The 22,884-nt window shown below is 38.0% G+C and overlaps 1 protein-coding gene across 1 annotated transcript; it reads right to left on the bottom strand.

The window, feature by feature from the left end:
• Positions 1 to 21,288, bottom strand: LOC127423975 (phytanoyl-CoA hydroxylase-interacting protein-like). The gene is made up of 5 exons (XM_051668714.1): positions 21,030 to 21,288; positions 14,357 to 14,533; positions 6,350 to 6,524; positions 5,982 to 6,099; positions 1 to 1,979 (listed from the first exon to the last, which is right to left on the bottom strand). Exons 2-5 carry the CDS (start codon positions 14,528 to 14,530, stop codon positions 1,445 to 1,447), a joined length of 1,002 nt encoding a protein of 333 aa, XP_051524674.1. The 5' UTR covers positions 14,531 to 14,533; positions 21,030 to 21,288; the 3' UTR covers positions 1 to 1,444.
• Positions 21,289 to 22,884: the final 1,596 nt, after the last annotated feature.

Below are 22,884 nucleotides of genomic sequence, written 5' to 3'. Positions count from 1 at the left end.
AACAGATGAAAACATTTTACGTTTTGGTCACTTTTAGCGAGTTTTTCATCTCGGACGTCTTTAATGACGTCTTTTTTTCACAGAAACGCTGAATGACCAACAGGCACCAGCCAAAATATATCTGACTGGGACAGACATTCAGAGCTTCTTTTAACAGGGTCGTGTGTGTGACAATAATAATCATATGTCATAGTATACATCTCATTTTATAAACTATGTTATTGTTCTTTAACTTTGCCATGTTTTTATTTAGGCCATTCTAATTATTTTAGATTAATAATGATGTTTGTAGCATATATATATATATATAAAATAACAGTGACCAAGTCAACAGTGTTGACAGAGAAGTGACACAAGCTTCTGAAATTGTTCAAGTAAGATCATATTTGACATTAAAGCAGTGTTTTAAGCATAAGAAACAGTATATAAAGTATTAAGTACACCGATCAGCCACTACATTAATGGAATAGTTCACCCAAAAATGAAAATTAGCTGATAATTTACTCACCCACAGGCCATCCAAGATGTATCTGAGTTTCTTTCTTCATCAAAACAGAATTTAAGACTTTTAGGATTTCATTTCAGGTCTCCTCCTCTAAACAATGCAAGTGAATGTACTCCATTTTTTGACGGTCCAAAATGCATATTTCTGCATCTCTGTGATGCGCGCTCATGAGAGGGATGACGTAAGCTCATTGGTAAGGCCACGCGTCACGTGGAGGAGGAGTCAGGAAGCGCGTCATTGTTTACAAGAGAAACTTGTGCCGTTCACAAACCAAAACAGTCCAGAACAATTTAAAAACAAAATATATATATATATATATATATATATATATATATATATATATATATATATATATACGCAATATTAGGCAGGTGGTTTTAATGTTGTGGCTGATTGGTGTATATTAACAGTATATTGTCTATCAGAAAAAATGCTTCATTGAATGGTGTTTCTTAAAAGTTCAGTTGTTATGCTTTCAGATGATATCACATATTCTCAAAAACATCACATATTCTATAAAAAAGAAATCACATATTCTTATCACATATATTCTTAAAAATGGAAGAATATCAACCCCCCCCCCCCCCCCATAGCTTCATACCATGTGACCCATATTTGGCTTTCTGTAAATTTTTGCATGGAGCCAGACCTTCAGGACCATGACCTTTTTCAATCTAACAAATAACAATTTTACTCATAATTACCATTGTTCCCACTTATTTATTTATCTGTTTTAGTGCAAAGCCTTCTACACATTTTAAAATGGTGAATGGTACTGCACTACTGCCTTTTATATAACGTGAATATTTGTTCTGATTTGAATGAGACTGTCGGTGGTGTTTCAGCATATTCCATTTTCAGACGACCACCAGCAAGGTTCTCATTATTAAACATGGTCCAGTTGTGTGGTTTCAATTCCAGTAACTAAATCCAGGCAGTTCAACGCCCCGCACTGATATTACACACCTTACAGCTTGGGTCTTTTTTGGCATTTGCAGTGGAGAGGCTCATGAGCTGGTGGTGGCCGCTAATCTGTGCCAGGTTGCCATGCTCCAAAAGCAAAGGCTCTGTATACAACACCTCCAGTATAACATCACTGGAATGGCAAAACACCGGTTTATCTCCGGGGGTGTATGTTAGAAATGGATTGGCCGTTAGATCCAGTAATGGGAGGCGGCTCTTGCAAAAGCTATCCCCCTCCGATCCAGCAGGGGCCAGCACCAGGACTACATAATGGTAAGCTGTGTACATGCAGTAGAAGTCAGCAAAGTAAAGGTTAGTACTCGGGTTGAGGAGACGTTCAGCAGAGATTTGGAAGCGCAGGGGGCCGTACGGAGAGTCCTTAGGAGGAAGGCCTGTGTCGAATTCTGTGTTGCAGCTGAGGAAGACGCCGCGCAGCTTGCCATTGATGGGGGAGCCGTGACTTCCACTGTTGTCTTTAAGAGATGGGAGCATTGCACCCCCACACTCTGACCTAAGGAGAGAGATGTAAGATAATCTATAGCCCACCATTTTAATATTTTAATATTTTATTCTATAGCTGCTTGTCCTATCCAGGGTCTCGGGTAATGCTAGAGCCTATCCCAGCTGTCTCGGGGTGAAGGCAGGGAAAAACCCTGGACAGGTGGCCATCCATCACAGGGCAGCACACACAGACATACACATTCACACTCTCACTCACACCTACGGGCAATTTAGGGTCTCCAATTAACTTTAACTGCATTTATTTTTGGACTGTGGGGGAAACCAAAGCACCCGGAGGAAACCGACAAAATACTTATTTATCATTTTCAGTTTTGTTTAAGGTCATTAAATCAGACATTTTTCAATAACTGTCCAAAAAAAAAAAAAATGTGCTTAATAGGGGCATTTAGCCCCCCATGTTGCAGGGGCTAAATGCCCCTATTAAGCACATCTTTTTTTTTTTTTTTTGGGAGTAGATTTGTGGGGGGAATAGATTTGTTATGAACATTTTTCAAAGTGAGCTCACATCCAGACTCATCTGATCATAATAGAGAATAGTTTGTTTATAGAATACTTGATATGTAATAAAATGTCACATATGTTTACAATTAACAGGAAATGGTTGACTTTTTCTGAAGTAGTTATTTTGAGTAAGCATCATCTTAATTTGTTACTCAAAAAAAGCATCTTGGTGTCTCAAAATTCTTTGCATTAGTTGACAAATTGTGCCCTATAACTATTGCCCCAGTATCTACATGATATCACTTTAAACCCCCTAGGGGCCTTCCTCCTGGGGTAAAAGGCTCCCTCACCACCTTTAAAAAAAAAAACGAAATTTTAATCGAAACAACCTTCCGTTATTATTTCTTTTCACACAAATTATGTTGCTCCGTCAATATTCAATAAAAATAAACATTTTGACCTTGATACATTTTGTGTCTCATTGTACCCTACTGTATTTGATGAAGGACGTACGTATCTGCCACCAAAACGGTACGTACTTTTAGGTATGTATGCGAGTAGTATGAATAGATTTCGACACATACTTCATCCGGGGACGTGAGCGTTGACCCATGACCTGCATATATGATGTAAGAACAACAACCGCAAAAATTATCTGCTCTGGTTTTGTGAAACAAGCTCCATTTAAACACAAGGAACAATTATCTTAATATATGTAGCACTTACAGACTCTTTTAAATCCAAGGTTTTTTATGTGACGTCACCTCAGCTCCTGAGGGATTATGGGATCCTTTTTTCTCCTGCTTTTATCCCCAATTTGGAATGCTCAATGCGCTCTAAGTCCTCGTGGTGGCGAGTGAATCTGGGTGGCGGAGGACGAATCTCAGTTGCCTCTGTGTCTGAGACCATCAATCCACGCATCTTATCACATGGCTTGTTGAGTGCGTTACTGCGGAGATGTAGCGAGTGTGGAGGCCCACGCTGTTCTCCACGGCATCCATGCACAACTCACCACGCGCCCCACCGAGAGCGAGAACCACATATTATAGCGACCACGAGGAGGTTACCCCATGTGACTCTACCCTCCCTAGCAACCGGGCTAATTTGGTTGCTTAGGAGACCTGGCTGGAGTCATTCAGCACGCCCTGGATTCTCGTGACTCCAGGGGTGGTAGTCCGTGTCAATACTCGCTGAGCTACCCAGGCCCCAGGATTATGGGATCTTAAAGTGTCCAGTCGATCCGCTCTTCAGAATCATACACGGAAATAGTATATCTTCAGGGTATTTCTCGCTTACTGCTTCATGAATATTGAGGATTCGGACATACTACTCAATTAGCATACTGTTTTTTGCATACTATCCACCTTATTTTGCAAATAAGAAGTAAGCAGCAGCTGCATTTCTGACAAATGTGTAAAAGTTCTGCTATTATTGACCGCAATGTAAATAAATAGAAGGATAACAATACCAGAATTTAGTGATATAAGTTTATAAACTATCACACAACCACAGGATGTACAGCAGAATGATGGCCTAATGTCGGATAATTTTCTAACTTCAGCATTTATAGGAAAAGAGTAAGTAAATCATTCACTTGTTGCTGTGTGTTGTATTGAAGAGATGGTAATAAAATCTGCTTCTTTACTGAGATTGTGACGATGCAGTGTTTCTTGTCTCCATGTAAACCTCCATTTATATGTACCTGCATAACCTCCAATGATGCCTTTATGTGTTTATTTCCAAAGGCGATGTTTCATAAGCCACGCTGAATGCCTGATCTGTGTGATCTGTTTACTATACACCGCTAAGAAAGAGAGAATGCTCTCTGACAAGAACGGAGAGTAAAATGCGTTTATTAGTTTGCCAAGATGAAACAAGATGGAGTTTTGGTGCAAAGAAAGTTAAAGCAGCATTTGCCCAGCGGCTTTCTTCTCTCTGCTGTTTGTGTAAAGTTTGTGGAGGCATGTCAGACGGTGCAGAGGACTGTTTTGTCAGTGCCTGATCTCTCATTCATTATGCAGGTGCAACAGTGTGATACAACGATGGCAAAATGCGATATACGGTAAAACTATATGCGTTCAAAACCAATGAGTTCATGAAAATCATAATTAATGATAATAATATGACGACATACACTACCGGTCAAAAGTTTTGAAACACTTACTCATTCTTTATTATAATTTTTTTTCTTCACATTTTAGAATAATAGTGAAGTCATCAAAACTATGGAATAACATAAATGGAACAATGGGAATTATGTTGTAACTAAACAAAATCCAAAATAATTCAAAACTATGTTATATTTTAGCATCTTCAAAGTAGTCACCCTTTGCCTAGAATTTGCAGACATGAACTCTTGACATTTTCTCAACCAACTTCTTGAGGTATCACCCTGGGATGCTTTTTAAACAGTATTGAAGGAGTTCCCATCTATGTTGGGCACTTATTGGCTGCTTTATTATTTGGTCCAAGTCATCAATTTCAAAAACGTTTTTTTTTTTTTTATTCAATTTAAATTTTAAAATGAAATAAATTAATATGTTGGCACAATTATATTTTTGTCTACAAAACTAATTTCAAACATTTAAGCATACGCCTTCAGATTAATAGATTTTTAAGATCATGAGAAACATTTCAGTCAAGTGTTTCAAAGGTTTTGACCGGTAATGTATATTGCCAGCCTGTAATATAAAGCAGCATAATGTAGTATTTTTGTATTGCTAAAATAGCTGGAAATGGTTGATACTGGAAGTGGTCCACATTCAAGGTTGATAATGCCGGCCATATTTTGCCAAATACCGCGCCATTCACGGTAATCTCCCTTTCATTCCTATGGGGAGTTTTGCAGAGCTTGTCAGAGTGTGCAACAGTAGCAAAGGGGGGCGGAGCTTAGCGAATGATCAATTATACTCTGCTAATAAACCATTTGTTTTTTAAATGAATATGAAATAAAGTGGACTGGTGGCTTTAACAGAAGCATATACTATTAAAAACCTTGGAGCTCACTGTAGGTACAGTATATCTTTAAAGGTTTATGTGTTACCGTTGAAAATACATTTTTCTGTGGGGAAAATGAATGGGACTTTTACTTCTGAAACCAGACTGTTGTGCTCCACTGAAAGATATTCCTCTTTTTTTTTTTTTTTTAACACAAATGTATTTTATTTCTAACATTTTAAATATTTAGAAATAATCCTGGGGTTGTCACTCTGGGACAAGTTGTGTAATGACGGTGGCATAAACTCAATCACAACAGTGTTAACTAGTTTACTATTTCTTTTTTATAAATGCCAGGCTAATATATACAAATAATAATATATAAATATAAAGATATAAATATACATTAGTTATGTACATTAAAAGAGGGAAAAAAGTTTGCTAGATTTACAGAAATACGTCATTGAACTGGGAAAAGTGTCCATTAGGCATTGAACGGCATTCATATCTCAAAGTCACGCAACAAAGCAAAACATTAGACAGTGCAGTCTCACGGGTGTCTAAGAAAGAAATATGTTCAAAGCAGAAACTGAGGGTGATAGATGACACTAACCTCACATAATGAAAGTATTGATGATGCTGATTGCGATAGAACACAGAGAACCTGAGGAGTCTCCCAGCAGCGGCCTGAGCTTTATCTAACAGTTGCTGGAGATGATCCATGGCATAATCTGCAGGACAGAACCCATTTAAAACCATTATTCCTCAGTTTAAGTGCTTCCTCAGATAACTTTTAGTGACCTATGTCTAATGTGATATTGCAGGCAAGATTAAGGTAGACTTGTTGTGATTAGTTGTGTTACCTTACCATACCTTCAAAGCTGCCATGTGTTTCTCTGTGAAAATGCTTTCTCCTATCCCAGATTAATATGCAGCATTGCAGAGACAACTATAAGTAAGCCATGCATAAGCCATTCTTACCCCCAGTGCAGAACTCCACTACTTGGCTCCATTCAGACACTTGGTAGTCTCCATCAGGCTGTCTGATTGCGGTCTGCACAGCCACACAGTACACCGTTCGAGGGCTCAGGAACCAGTGGCCTCTCACAGCCATTGGCAGAGGCACTGCCTTCGCCACCAGCTTGGTGGGGACATCCTGAGAAGCCAAAACAAGAGGGTGCTGTAAGTCATTTATTTGGTTCATAGGGTTGTGATGGTGATTTACTTGAGAGATAAATCTTTTACTATCTTTACTCTTTACTTAGAGATTTTAAGCATTGCTCTAAGCTTTCAATAAATATAATGAATATGAAATGTAATCATCACAATGAATTATACAATAAATGACTTATTGTTGAATATAAGATACTTACAAGATTATATTGTATTTTTACGTACAGTTCGTGGAGACTATAGCGTCATTATTTCTTTTAGTTTTGGTAATCGTGTTCACACAATCAAGCGCAATTCGGAGGTTTCATTTTCCCTCATAGATTAAATTTTCACACCACCGATGCTTTTGGCGCCACTCTGTAGACATTTCACCTAACTGGAGCTCACATATGCCCATATGTTCAAAAATACTTCCAGCTTCGGCCACAAGGAGCAGTGCTTTGAATTTTGGTAAGCACGTAACGATTTCAGCCGAAGATCTTACAACCTCCTGTCGCCGAATTGACAGTGAGATCAGTCTGGCAAGAATGAGCTGCAAAGTAGACCAGACTTTATGCAGACAGTCAAAAGTCTGGCTTTGGGAGACTACCGTATAACTTTATGCCATTACATAAACATGTATGCACACAAGAGTCAGATTTATGATGAGCTATAACATCCAATGGCTGCAGTGATCATACACCTAAAGTATTTTGTCTTTCTCACAGGTGCAAGACCTTTTCTGAATGTACTTTTGAAGAACATACCTGTATCTCCTCTCATATTAGTGCTCTATCAATTTTAATTAGTCTCATTGTGGAGATTTGGGCTTCTGACATGCAGAACCAATTATGAAATGCTCAAAGGGGCATAACCATAGCAACACCCTTAGCAAGTCCTTTCATTTCACTTTGAAATGTAATAATATCAGAGCTGTGGCAGAATCAGATGTAATTTCAATGGCATTTAGCAGCAATTTATGCCTGCAATTTTGACCACAAATGAATACCAAAGAATGACAGCTGAGAGACTTGCACTGCTTTTACACTATAGCAGAATTTTGTCTGCAAGTATAAAAGGAAATAGAGGAGGAGGGAGCAGGATAAAAAAGAAAAAGCCAAGAACCCACAATACAGTGCTTGGTAAGACTAAAAGAGAGACTAAACCCCACTCAGTATGATGTGAAAAAAATGGTTTGAAATTGTTTGATAAAAAAACCTGGTTACGGCTTGAGGTAGTCCAATCGGCACTATTGTTAATATGGCAAGTTAATTGCAAACTTATTCACATAAAGCTTTAGAGTGTGGGGATACAGACTTGTTAACATTATTTAATAACAGACTCCATTTAGGGAAGTAAGCAATCGCTGCTGAGCTCTTTTGGTGCAATTTCAGTTTTCATACTGCAGAAACTTCTCTGATTGGTGGATCTCTTTCTAGGATTATGGGTAGTGTAATTCTCAACCAGGAATTTAGAAATTAAACACAGTATTTTGAAACTGAAGTTGAAATCACAGTGTCTTGTGGCTTGTACAGAAGTAAATATCATTGCTTTACAACCTCCTGCTACTTTCATGAAGGACTTACACATTATTGTTAAAAATAAGTTTCTCTATGGTGAAAATAATTGAAATTTTTACTTCCAAAACCCAACTGTGGGACTCTATTGGCTAATTCCTCTCTGTTCAGTATCCTTTAACCAAAATTATCCAAAATCGCACATTAAATTGACTAGTACATGATCTTAAATTTCTTTTATCGTCAATGATTTACCCTCTTGTCGTTCCAAGGCTGTCATTCCCTAACATCTCCTTTTGTGTTCCATAGATTTGAAATTAGGGTGAGTAAATTATGACAATAATGTGTTAAATTAGATTCGCAATTCAGAATTTTTTTATTGTGTGAGAGGGAGGTAGCCAATGGCCATTTGCTGTTTGGAGGATTGGGATGCTTATTGGTGAGGAAGTAAATGTCCTGATGAGTCATCATTGGCTCACAGCAGCTTTTGTGCTCCTGTGAGTTGTTCATGTTCCTGGATTAGAAGTGGCGAGAACATCACGATAACCCCTGAAGGGCTTGCACTGAGCTGTCAGATGTGCTCATTACCAACACACCTACAGCCACCCATTACCCCTCTGCCATCTGCCTCTCTGTTGCACATTTTTTCTGTATGTCCTTAATTTAACCTTAACACAGCTTTAAAGAATAAATAATGAAGTTAATAAGTAATTAAAAAATAAAGTCAGTAAAAAGGACAGAGTTGCAGGTCACAGTACATCATTTTGAGATTATCAGCATTGGCTGATGAACCAAAGTTGTTTCAAATATTTTGTGAATTTTGAGTAAATTGTGTAAATAAGTGTTCGTTTAAATTCAGCAATTTTGTGTTCATCTTTTTTGATAGCATTACAGTATATTGAATCATATATATTGGTAGGGCTGGCTAATAATGGATTGCATGTAATCTGGATTACATAATCAGATTACAAAAATAAAGTACTTCTAACTGGATTAAATTACACAAAAAGATCATAGTCAGATTACAGTTACATTTACATTACATTTTTATGGATTACACGATTACATATTAATCAGGCAAAGGTAGTAAATTGTTCATAATTTACTGATCCCGCTAATTCTTTTTTTTTATTATCCTAAATTAGCCAACAACTGATATATTATTGGTAAATATTTGGGTGTTTTCAAATGGTATTTTTGGAGCTGGTGGTTGGGGGGTTGCACACTCAGCCTGATACTAGTCACCAGCCATACCACACACTGAAGATGGAGTGGTAATCCACACATAAGTGCCAAACCGATTGAAATAGTGTGGTAAAGTTAGTTCCCTTACGACTCAGTACACTTGAAATTGTGTCACTAAGCTGATGCTATGGGGAGTGTCCTTCTATACGACCTATTTGAAACCTTTCTACAATAACGGCAATTATAAAATTGGCTATGGTGAAGCCTTCTACTACTTTGCCATCGACATACACAAGTCAGCAGGCGGGATCTTCACGGCAACAAGAAGACACTCTGCTACCCTGCAGTGTTCCGGCGAACATTTACTGAATGAATGAATGAATGAATGTTGCATTTATATAGCGCTTTTTTGGACACTACACACAAAGCACTTTACACAGTGAACAGGGAACTCTCCTCAACTACCACCAGTGTGTAGCATCTACCTGGATGATGTGACGGCAGCCATAGTGCGCCAATACGCTCACCACACTCTAGCTATTGGTGGTGAGGAGCGCCTCGCCACTTGAGGCTTCACTGGTTAACGGGCTGCTTCAGCATCCTGATTCCCCGCAGTGCTTCGGCAGGAGTTTTGTATCCTTATAAGCTATTGTGATATATACAGTATATATACAGTATATATACCTGCCAAGCAGGTTCAGCACTCCAAGCTAAGCTCCTCAAGCAAATGGACGAGCAAGGATACGATCCAGAGATGTTCAAAGAGCTCTGCACCACTACGGATTTAGCGCTGCGAGCCACAAAAATCACTGCACAGGCCATTGGCAATGAGTCAATGAGCAACCTGGTGGTTTTGGACCATCACATCTGGCTGACCCTCACAGAAATGCGAAAAGCAGCTCTATTTGATGCTCCGGTGTCTCCAGTCAGCCTTTTCGGTGGCCCTGTGGATAGATTTGCTGAGCGCTATGTCACGACTCAGCAACACTCACAGGCTATGAGACATTTTATACCAAAACGGAGCAGTACTTCATCACAACCGGCTAGCTCCCATTCTGTCTCCGGCCAGCGCCCGGCTAAAAGCCCCACACCTGCTGCCTCAGCGCTGCCAAATATCGCCACCAAGACACCGGTAAAGGCACGCAAGCTGTGGCCCAAACGAAGGCAGCCGCCTCAGCGCAAGTCCTGTGCAGAGGGGAAAATACCCCCTGCGCAGCAAAAGCGCTCCTTACACCTAGTCACTTAACCATGCTGTTCCCCTCTTCCCCACTGCTGTTTGTCAGGAAAGGAATATTATTATTCAAAATGTTGTACAATATGTTGTTTCTGTGTTTCACATTCAATCGCATGCAAAGAATGAATGCAAAATGCAAAAAAGACTACAGCGCTAGTTGCACATGCTGAGACACTCACACTTTTTCAATAAAGAGCTATCCCACTTCAGTGCCTACACATTATGCACAACCGCTTCCCAATGGCGAGTGGTGCATTATATCATACAATGAACAAATCAAATTCCCTCTGTCCCATTATGCGGACATGTGGCGAGCCCATACGGGCATTTCCAACTGGATGCTAAAAATTATCGAACATGGTTATACGATCCAATTTGCACGTTGGCCGCCCCGTTTCAAAGGTGTTCTGCCTTCCACGGTTCTGTCCGAAGACGCGCCAGTGTTACAAGCCGAAATACACAATCTTCTCACAAAGAACACGATAGAGGTTGTTTCAGATGAATTAATAAGCCTGATGTCCCGTTGAGCGAATCAATTTAAAGTCCTTCATTTCAGTCTGTCTCTGCACATTCACAAAATGTATCGATGCGGCGCTTACCCCATTGAAAATTAATGGCGTACATGTTTTGAATGATCTCAGCGATTGGTTAATACTAGCCAATCAGAGGCACTACTAAGCGAACACAGAGACTTGCTGCTTTGTCATATGGAAAATCTGGTCTGATGTCAACAGCCAGTAAATTTCCTTTTTAGGAGTTCATCTCGACTCCATGCGCACCTCATGAATGAAAGCATACAGACTATTCTTCGGTGTCTTTCTCAGTTCAAACTGGAAAAACATTACCACTGAAGTCGTTTCAGAGAATGCTGGGTTTTAGGCGGCTGCATCCACCATTATACCGTTAGGTCTGTTACACATGAGACCTCTCTAGTACTGACTCAAGCGATGATCCACATTGCACCTGGAGCCTCGGGTGCATGTGCATCGTGGTGACTCGCCACTGTCTGGCTGCTCTAGCACCATGGACAGCGCCAGCCTTCTACCAACAGGGTGTTATGCTGGGTCAAATTTTCAGAAGGACAGTGCTGACCACAGATGCATCCAACACAGGTTGGGGCATGATGTGTGGTAGACACCCGACTTTCGACACCTGGACAGGTGCAAAACGGGCATGGCATGTCAACCGCCTGGAGCTACTGGCTGTCTTTCTAGCTTTGAGAGCTTTTCATTCCAACATCATGAATCACCATATTCTGAATCGTTCAGACAACACAACAGTAGTGGCATATATAAGTCACCAGGACATGCCGTCTCACGTATAGCCGGCGAAATGCAAGTATGCGTTTCCCCCATGTGCCTCCTTCATTATATCATCAGCAAAGTCTGAGTGGACATGAAAACAGTCCTGTCGATTGCGCTGAAATGGCCCAACCAGCCCTGGTTTCTAGAGATGGTAGAAATACTGGACGGGCCTCCGTGGGAAATTCCTCTGAAGAGAGACCTTCTCTCTCAAACACAAGGCACAAATTGGCATCCCCAGCCAGAGCTGTGTGTGGCCTTTGAACGAAGCACAGTGGATGAGCCAGAATTGGCTCAGTCAGTTAAGAACACCATGTTACAGGCTAGAGCACCATCCACGAGACGCCTTTACACACTGAAATAGAATGTGTTCACTAATTAGTGCTTTTCACACGGCAAAGATCCAGTGAACTGCCCCATACCTGAAATTCATACATTTCTTTAAGAGCGATTGGACGCAGGGCTCACTCCCTCAGTGCTCAAAGTTTATGTGGCGACTATATCTGCGTATCACGCACCTTAAGCCGGCACCTCTATAGGCAAACATGATTTAATCATAATTCCTTAAGGGGGCGGGGTGGCTAAATCCCCCTTGCCCGGCTACAGTCCCGACTTGGGACCTAACTTTTGTCCTAAAAGTGCTCACGTGGCCTCCCTACGAGCCTCTGGACTATGTTGAGTGCTTTCCCTTAAGACCGCATTGCTGCTGGCTTTGGCCTCAGTAAAATGGGTAGGTGATTTGCAAGCACTGTCAGTTGAAAATTCATGTCTGGTCCGGGTCTTTCAAAAACCACTGTCAAACCCAGAAAAGTCTATGTGCCTAAGATTCTAACCACACCCTTCAGAGCGCAGGTGTTTCACCTTCAAACCTTTTTCCCTCCATAGTGAGTGCTACACACATACGTTGAGTGCATCTGCCAATTCAGACTAAATGACCAGCTCTTTCTGTGCTTTGGAGGATACACAAAAGGAATGTCCATCTCCAAGCAAAGACTTTCTCATTGAATTGTTGATGCAATCACCCTGGCTTAAGAGTCGCAGGGTGTGAATTGCCCAATTGGTGTTAAAGTACACTCAGCTAGAGGCATGGCCTCTTCATGGGCATGGACGGATGGGTTGCAGCAGGATGGTATTCTTAAAACACATTTGCAAGGTTTTACAACCTAGACATAACGTCTATCTCTCTCATAGCAAGTCATCTCTGTTTTGAGCGCTTGCTATTTCATTGGCCAAATATATACTTATGCCCCTCTTTTTAAGTACGGGCTTCCTGACTTTTTACACAACCACCTGTATTTCTCAGAAGTCACAGGCACTTTCATTACAAATAAACGTCCTTCCCGACTGGGTTTGTGAAGGGGTTAATTCATACCATATTATTATAGTTCACGTATCCATTCTGAGTGTTCCCCTCCTGGCCCATCTTGAGGGTCATTCACTTGCGGCATACTCACGTCGGTCGCTGTAAGTTCTATTTGATTTAACCAAAAATTTGACATTTACTCTAAAAATGACAACAGGTTAAAGAGATAGGTTCTCTTTAAAAAAATGAGATGGTATTTAAAAAGAAAATGACACTGTGTGTTTCTTTGTACTGCATAATTTTTTTTTTTTTAAATGTCTTTAAAATGCAGATTTTTTAAACAATCACAAAGCATTAGAGAACCTACCATCCTCAAGGTCAGGGCTGCCCAACCTTTTTGGCCATCTGAATCTCTTTAATCTATTTAACTGTTTATTTGAAATACATATTGAGATTCAAGTAATGTTACAACCATTTAATAAATGTATTACTAATTATTTATATACATTTATACATTTATTTATGAATAATACATTTATGAAAAAAATTACGTTTATTATTCATCATAATTAAATTATTATTCACAATAATACTTTTAATAACAACAATAATAGTAATATTATTAATAATAATACAATTTATTAATTTTACATTTTTGTATATTAGATCAGAATATTATATTTAAAAATTGTTAAGTGTTATATTTTAATTGTTTAATTTCACACTTTGTTTTAAAAATGTAGCATGTTAGTCTGGAATTAATATATCTACCACAATCTAATGAACCCTAAGCAGTTCCCTCTTAAACCCCTACGGCTTTAAAGAAATGCCTGTTCTAGCTGTAGCAGCTTGCTGTGATCTTAGTGGTTACTACTCTTTGTTGTGGCCACAGAAATCCTGTTTTGAGTTACTGAAAATTTGAATGTAATATAGTTTAATGATAGAGCATTTGGCTGCATCTTAAGAGGCCATGAATTTAAATCCAGGTGCCTCCAACTGTCAGACTCAGTTCATGTTGTTTTGGTGTGGTGTGGTCTAGTGGTTACAACTCAGAGCTGGTAACTGGAAGGTTGCTGTTTTGACACCCACAAGGACTGAGCTATCATTATTTTGCTTAGCCTCAGATTGGAGGATTGCCCTTATAATGAGTTCATTAGCACTTTAGCAAAGACGTGTAAACAAACTCCACTTGCCTTTGTTGTGTGATAATAAATAAAGTTCCTATTTTATCTTGGGAGTACAACAGGGAGTGTAATGGGATGAAACAGAGATGAGAAAATAACAGTGAATACTGACTCTGTGTTTAAAGCGATTGCGCTCTGCGCCCTCTTTACGACTTAAGTCGATGAAGTAATGCGTCAGTCGGGCCATGTCCTCAGGGGCCATTTCCCACGCAATCCGAAAGGAGTCACAGGTCACCTCACTGATCTGAATATTATGGGGTGTGGAGATGAGCTCCACCTCAGCCATAACCTACATCAAAAAAAAAAAAAAAAAAAAAAAACAGAGAAACTGTCAAGCGGTGAAAATTACAAGAGGCTAGACAAAAAGCAATCTACTAAGCTCAGCTGAAAATCAATTAACCTATGGAGAGTTGGCCCTTTAGTTGAGTTACATACTATAGACCTCTCCCCCTATTCAGTACCTGCGTTGCCCTCAGCTTCTTGCCCATCATTAATCCACAAACCACTTTGCTTCTCCAACAAGGTGAAAGATTGAGAGGAAAAAGTTGATGCAGTTTCTGTAAGATTTACAATGGCAGTCGAAACTATCCGTTTTTATCTAAATCAGGTGTTATAAACCTCTTTGTATACATGGGCTGTATATGAACCCAGTTAAAAGTGACAGTACATTAAAGGGGTCATGACATGAGGAATAGAATTTTCCTTGATGTTTTGACATATTCATTGTACTATAAAAACATACTGTAAGTTTCAGAACTCAAAACTTCCTCCTCACTGCAAAAAGAGCATTTGTTGAAACCAAGCTGCCAAAACGACTCGTTCTCTACTTCATCCTCTACAACACGTCAACATCTACTTTATCTTATTACTTGTAGCCCCACCCAGTAGCGGTAAGGAGTGAGATGGCAAGAAGAGAGCAGGTCAAGAGAAGAGAGCCAATCATAACTGTCTTAAAGGAGAAGTTCACCCAAAAATGAAAATTCTCTTATCATTTTCTCACCCTCATGTCATCCTAGATGTGTGACTTTCTTTTATCTGCTGAACACAAATGAAGATTTTTAGAAGAATTTTTCAGCTCTGTTCCATACAATGCAAGTGAATGGGTGCCAGAATTTTTAAGCTCCAAATAAGGGCAACATAAAAGGACTCCAGATAACTCCACTGGTTAAATCAGGGTCTTCAGAAGTGATTTGATAGGTGTGGGTGAGAAACAGATCAATGTTTAAGTCATTTTTTTTTTTACTATCAATTCTCCTCCCTGCCCAGTCACTTCAGTTTCACTTTCTCATTCTTCTTCTTCTGTTTTTGTTGATTTACAGTCTTCATGCATATTGCCCCCTACTGGACAGAGAGGACAGTTTATGATAAAAATGACTTAAATATTGAACTTTTACTCACCCAAACCTATTATATCGTGTCTGAACACATGGATTTAACCACCGGAGTCGTGTGGATTACTTTTATGCTCCCTTTATGTGGATTTTGGAGCTTCAAAATTTTGGCACCCATTCACTTGCATTGTATGGACCTAGAGAGCTGAAATATTCTTCTAAAAATCTTCATTTGTGTTCTGCAGAAGAAAGAAAGTAATACTCATCTGGGATGCCAAGAGGGTGAGTAAATCTTTAGAGAATTTTCGTATTTGTGTGAACTATTCCTTTAAAGGAAAAGCAGCAGCAAAATAGAGTGTTTCTGACAGAGGGTCAGAATGAGGGTGGAAAATGATATTGTTTTACAAATAAATTACTGTTTGTTTATTTTTTGCTTTTTTGTGCAAAAAAATAAATAAATAATCCTTACTAATTTTATAAGTGAACCCCAAGGAATAAATTAAAATAATAAAAAAGGCATGTCATGAGCCTTTTAAAGTTTTTGGGTGTTGATATATTTTAGGCTTGGCCTAGCAATCTCATTATGGCACCAAACATGCGAAAACACTAACTATTGCATCCCAGATCCTCTTGTCTTTTTTGGTCAAATGCTGGTGTGAGGCACTGCTCATTGCCTCGAGTGTGTGAAAATTGTTGTGAGTGTGTGTGACGTGAGGTGAATGAGTCAGGCTACTGTTTGATTAACTGTCAGTTTCCTGTTCTTGTGACCAGTGACCCTCGAATAATGTCAAGTCACAAAAGCTATTATCTATAGACCCCATAACTCTGACAGAAAGACAGAGAGAGAGAGAGAGAGAGAGAGAGTTTGATTTATGGGCACCTCTCTATAGTTTTCTCTTTTCATACCCCACAGCTCATATATTTATTTATTTATTGATTTATTTATGTGTCAGGGACAATTCACATTAATCAAACATCTCACTGATGTAAATGTGCCAGATTTAGCCATTATGAGCAATAATGGCTCATTTTCATCTGCTGTCAAAGTACAAAATTACACTAAAATACATTCAGTGCACACTATAATTTAATAATAACCATAACAATCAAAACCAATCTACAACATATCCTAAAAACATGAGATAAAATAAAAAATAAAAACAGTATAAGATCCTGAGACAATATACTGCTAGCATTACTGTTTGACATTAACCAGACTTTTCATTTTTTAGAGAAAACCCCATGACTTGTTAGATCTTTCAAATCGGCTGGAAGTCCATTCCAGTCACTGGTTGCTCTAAAAGCAAAAGGTTCTAGACCAAAAGCACTCTTTTCTAAAGGTATTTTACAATCACCCCAAGCACCAGCTCTCGTAAAGCCAGGCGGAATTCCAAGAGTGCTAATATTAGTATAACAGCACTTGGATGTTCCACTATTTGGAACACTCCGCTTGTCGCATCTTTCCAAATAGTGGTGGGGATTTTGATTCATCCCAGTGAAGTCTTTTGAATTAGTTCACAAAAAAGATTTGTTTAGATTCGTTCAGTGAGCATTTCTTTTTTTATTTTTTTTATCCCTTTTCTCACAATTTGGAATGCTCAATTCCCACTACTTAGTAGGTCCTCGTGGTGGCACGGTTACTCACCTCAATCTGGGTGGCGGAGGACAAGTCTCAGTTGCCTCCGCTTCTGAGACCGTCAATCCGCGCATCGTATCATGTGGCTCGCTGTGCATGACACCGCGGAGACTCACAGCATGTGGAGGCTCATGCTACTCTCCACAATCCACAAACAACTTACCACGCGCCCCATTGAGAGTGAGAACCACTAATCGCTACCACGGGGAGGTTACCCCATGTAACTCTACCCTCCCTAGCAACCGAGCCAATTTGGTTGCTTAGGAGACTTGGCTGGAGTCACTCAGCACACCCTTAATTCAAACTCGGGACTCTAGGGGTGGTAGTCAGCGTCAATACTCACTGAGCTACCCAGGCCCCTCAGTGAGCATTTCTGAAGATTTCAACTGTACGCCAGTAGGTGGTGACAAATTAGTCTTTTTTAAGCGAGTCATTGAATCACTGACTCAACTGATTCATTAAAGAATACAAAGTCGTTCATGACTAAAATAAGGCAGACAGGGGCAGTGCTCAAGAAACCGATTTGAAAAGAGTAATTTTTGCAATTCCACTTGGTGACACAAGTGGCGGAGGAATTACACACGTCATCTTAAAAAATGTCACTTGCTTCACGCAATGCTTTTGTTTTTTAAATAACAAATCAGGAGTAAATTAAAGGTGCACTCAGTAATTTTTTTGTGTATTTCATCTTGAATTTACACTGACACCTAGGGGCCTGGTCGCAGCATCATTTCAACACAATAATTTGTAAGTTACCGATGCCATTGTAGAAATTCACTATTCATAGTCAGTCATGATTCAATTAATCCATGATTAAAAGTGTCCAATAACAGGGTGCTTACTGAGATTAAGCAAGTTGTATTCGGCTGGTCATGTGATTCTAACATGGCAGCCGACATGAGGGGGACCCTCTCCATGTAAAATAAAACAACTTTTGTAAGGTTACTGATATGACTGGAGTCTTCATCTCATGTGAGTGCTCATGACTTTGTACATATTCAGTTCTCTAGGAGCAAAACATTTTTATGAGGAAAAATTACTTAGTGCACCTTTAAGGACGGTATTTCTTGAATTGTTAATGTGCAAGATGAACAAGCTAAATGGTTGTGGATTTTGCCTATAATTTGTTGTAAATCTTCCCATATGAACAGTAAGCTGACACAATGTTTTTCAGTCCAATGCCAATACTGGCATGAAAGTGTTGGATACCATAAATGTGTGGGCTTATTGATATGCATGCCAGAAAATGAGAATATGCTTTACAGCAAGTTTTTCACACACGACTGCTTTCGTTCAGAGGCATATGGCATATGTGTGTGTGGCCTGAAGTGGTCATTTGGTGTGCTCCATGATGGAAAATGGAACATTTATTTAAAAGATTAATTTAAGATTAAAACCTGTTTCCAAATGTCACCGTCATTCTCTCTTCTCAGGACACATGCAACATCATGCATCATATTACAAGAGCACAGAAGCAATAGTGTGTTAATGTCATGGAAACACATGAGCTCCCCAGATTGCAGCCTTTTATTCAAAGGGAATGTAGGGCATGATATATATCCTCACATGATTGCATCAAAGCTGTAAAACAGACACAGCTCTGCTGCACTCACACTTACTATTTTAGAAAACCTTTGAACATTGTCGTCTCTGAGTTTTGCTCTAGTGTTCCACGAAAGACTAAGGTACTGTATCACATATAACCTGAGCAATGAAGCGGGTGAATCTGCTCAAAAAACATTTCCAGGTCACATTTCACCCCAAATAAAATACATAAAGATCTAAAAAAAAAAAAAAAGAAATGTGAAAAAAATATTTTGCATAACAAATGTCTATATAAAAAAAGTCTATTTAGTCAAAAAAAAAAAAAATAATAATAAAAAAAAAATATATATATTTTTTTGGTAACATTTTACAATAAGGTTCCATTTGTTAAAAGTAGTTAACAACATTAGTCAACATGAACTAACAATGTACAATACTTTTACAGCATTTATTAATCTTGGTTAATGTTATTTCAACAATTAATTATACAGATTTAAAATCAAAAGTTGTATTAGTTAACATTAGTTAATGCACTATGAACTAACATGAACCAACAATGAACAATTGTATGTTTATTAACTAACATTAACAAAGATTAATAAATATAACATATATTGTTCATTGTTTGTTTATGATACCTAATGCATTTACTAATGTTAATGAATGTAATCTTATTTTAAAGTGTTAGATTTTTTTTTTTTTTCGCATTGTGAGTGTTTTCATGACAATCAGACACATTTCCTCCGCTCATTACCATAATGCATCCAGACTTTATTTTTTATATTATTTATTTACTTAAATAATGTTTTCTCAATTATTCCCATTACTAAAATGCAGCGTTTTAAAATACTTCCATGATGTATAAATACTTACTTTACAATGAATAATACATAAAAAAAAAAAAAAAATTAAATTGGGGATGAAATTATGCATAAATGCCATGAAAACATGTCGTAATTAAACAAATCTCAATGGTCCAAAAACAGATATCAATTTCTTTAAACAAATGATAAATTCTTATTTCTTTCTTTTGATTTTGGGGTGAAATATGACAAGTTTCTTGAGATTCACACAAGCAGTTTTAGAATAGCAATAAAGAAAAACATAACATTTTTGGTATTGAATGTGTGAACATGTTAATGTAGAGAAACATCCTTGTACAATAAAGAACCCTAGAAATAATATGGGCACCACAAAGTGTAAACAGTTGCGCATATATTGCAGTGTTTATCTAAAGGCAAAAGGCACCAACTCTTTATCTGTGCTTCGAATAAAGCAGACTGATCTCAGGTTGGAATAAATACTTAGTGTACTTCAGTGTAGTCGGTGACCCATATGCACTAAAATAAACATGCACGTCCAGCACTTTTTATTGTGTCATAAACAGCGGAGTGAGAAATGTTTACACATGTTATTTTTTATAATGAGCTCAATTGCAAATGAATGTGTACGGTGACTAATTCATTGAGGAATTGTTCTCTGGAATGAGCTGTCAGAGCAGCAGAACCTGTGTTGATTCTCAGTGTATTAATGACTTTGTCATGGTTCAGATTTCTTGTCATAAGCGAATCTTATGTGTATCTGCAATGCAGCCCTGCTGTGGTGGGAGTGAAAACTATTAAAAGCAACAGTTCCACAGTTTCACTCTGATAGATGAACTATACACAATAAAAAGAGAACGAAGTTTAAATGCAAGAAAACACACTTTGTACAAAATGTACTAATTTGATTATCTGTGCACTCTCTTCAAATCATCATCTGGGATGGTGAAAGTCTACATGGCAAATCTGACCTGAATTCAGTGGAGTATAGGGAAAAACAGCAATTTGAGGGGGGAAATGAAAATTGGGAAAGATTTTGAAAAAGAACATTTTAAAAATAATGATTCTATTCTATAAGATTATATCATACCATATATCATTTAAAATCTTACCAGGTCATGTCATTACGTATCGTACCGTACCGTATTTTATCATCATATTAAATCATATCATATCATCATAATATAGGTGCTGTGTCAGCAAATACTGAAGACATTATAAATGGACACAAGATTTATAACATTAATAAATACACAATTTGAAATTCTCAAATATGCTGAAAATATGCACAATTTATATCAAAATGTGTTGAGCTGAATTGTGCTTTTTGATGTTATTGGTCAGTTAAATACTGCATAAAAAGAGAGAATCTTTCTCTAAAGAGCATGAATAACAGTTTGACAGTTACACTGTGACGACTCCACACACAATGATTAAAAAGGAAAGACTCACCTCTGTGTGCAATACCAGCTGTCACAGCAAAAGAGGATTTTCTTTGTCTTATTTTTTTTTTATTTGATTTTTTTTTTTTTTCAGATAGAGGATGTGGTTATGAGCACGACTTTGATTCTTCGTCTTTTCCTCTTTTTCTCTCTGAATGCTCCCTGCTCCTTAAACGAGGATGAAAACTGACTGCGAGGGAATTCTCGTTTGCCCCCACTAGCTCACTTTCACTCACCATCCCTCTCTCTCACTCTCTCTTTCTCTCTCTCTTTTGCATCACATTTACTCTCTCCACTCTGTGTCCATGTGTCTTCTCCAGCTGTGTGCCAAAGGGAAATTAACAGCCATGAGAAAGTACAATGTCGATGAACCATAAAAATGATATAACAAGCTACTCACTCATGCTTCTGCCAAATCCAACACACAAACACCACATCTCCACTCACGCACAGATCAACATTCACGGTGACGGGCCAGTTGTATATTCAGTTTTACATCACATTTAACAACAAATGAAGAGATGGGGAGACTGGGGGCAATTGTGATACACTAATTTTATTCAATTACAAACAAGCTAAAGTATTGATACTTATTCAACACACATGCACAGCAGAGTTCTCTCTCTGCCTGATAAAATCACTTCCTGAAAAAATAAAAGAAAAAAATAAAAGTGATTTTTTTGGATGCTCAATATTTTTTATGCTTGATTCCTTTGAATTTAAACTTATTTAAATATACCCTATTAAATATGTCTAATTTGTACTTAGATTAAGTTCATTTAATTAATAAAAAAATATAAATTTACAATAAATAATGTAGCCGGTGGGTTGAAAATAATCACCACAGGATACAAAAATATCTTTTAGGGTTTTATTCTGGCTGTTAAAACAAACAAAAAAACTGCGGTAGATGGGGCCATATTAAAAAAAAAAATGGAAATGAAATACAAAAATGAAGTACAAAAGTTAAATCCGGTAATGAAATACAAAAAAATGGAATACGGAAATGAAAAACGAAAAATGAAATAGAGTAGAGTCCAGCCCTCGCATGTGCACAAAACATGATCAAACTCCACACGTGCAATCCAGATGCATCCCAAGAATTCTCAACCGATGAACAAAACCGGGAGCTCTCTTGCACAACGTATGTTCTCACATCTCTAACATGAGAGAGTGCCGAAAAGCAGGTGTCGCAAAACTCCGGTTCTTAAAGGGGCCACGTCCAATTTATGACAAGTTAAATTATATTACATTTCTCCACTTGGCTACATAAATAATGACAGATAACAATAAAATGAATGACAGACAATAGCAATGATACTAGTAGCTACTTTACATTTTATCTTGAGGTCAGGGGCCATTGTAACTCTCTTTAAGAAATAAAAATCGAATGACTGAAAAGAAAGATTGAATCTCTACAATATGTATAGAACATTATTTCATTAAAGTACTGCTTTTGACTTATCAATCATATTAAATACCAATATACACACTTATTTCAAATAATTATAAAGTAGGTTCTATTTTATTTTTTTTAATTTTTTTTTTGCTTTAACAAAACTTTAAATGCATTTTATTCCTGAAGGCTAAAAAGTACCATATGAAGATGAAAACATTTCAGTAATATTATGTATAACATTCCTTAGAGTGTGCTCTTATTTTAGATAAAGTGTGTTAATATGGTATTAATATATTGTACATGTGTATTACATACAGTATACTGTATATCATTTAATATAAAGTGGGTTAGAACACACACACACACACACACATACACACACACGCACATTGGTACTACTGCCCCAACCACTGTTACAAGTTTGTATTTTTAATAAATTCAATATTATGAACAAGTCTTTCTCAAT

The sequence above is a fragment of the Myxocyprinus asiaticus genome, chromosome 33 (assembly GCF_019703515.2).
Source record: "Myxocyprinus asiaticus isolate MX2 ecotype Aquarium Trade chromosome 33, UBuf_Myxa_2, whole genome shotgun sequence".
NCBI classification, from domain to species: Eukaryota; Metazoa; Chordata; class Actinopteri; order Cypriniformes; family Catostomidae; genus Myxocyprinus; species Myxocyprinus asiaticus.
This window is presented reverse-complemented; position numbering and strand designations above follow the sequence as displayed.

Bases quoted from the DNA above. Each gene is read 5' to 3' on its own strand.
- LOC127423975 (XM_051668714.1), bottom strand. From the start codon at position 14,530: ATGGCTGAGGTGGAGCTCATCTCCACACCCCATAATATTCAGATCAGT. The intron at 6,525-14,356 runs GTCAGTATTCAC...TTGGCTTCTCAG, and splicing joins GCAATCGCTTTAAACACAGA to GATGTCCCCACCAAGCTGGT. The intron at 6,100-6,349 runs GTAAGAATGGCT...TCTGTCCTGCAG, and splicing joins AGTGGAGTTCTGCACTGGGG to ATTATGCCATGGATCATCTC.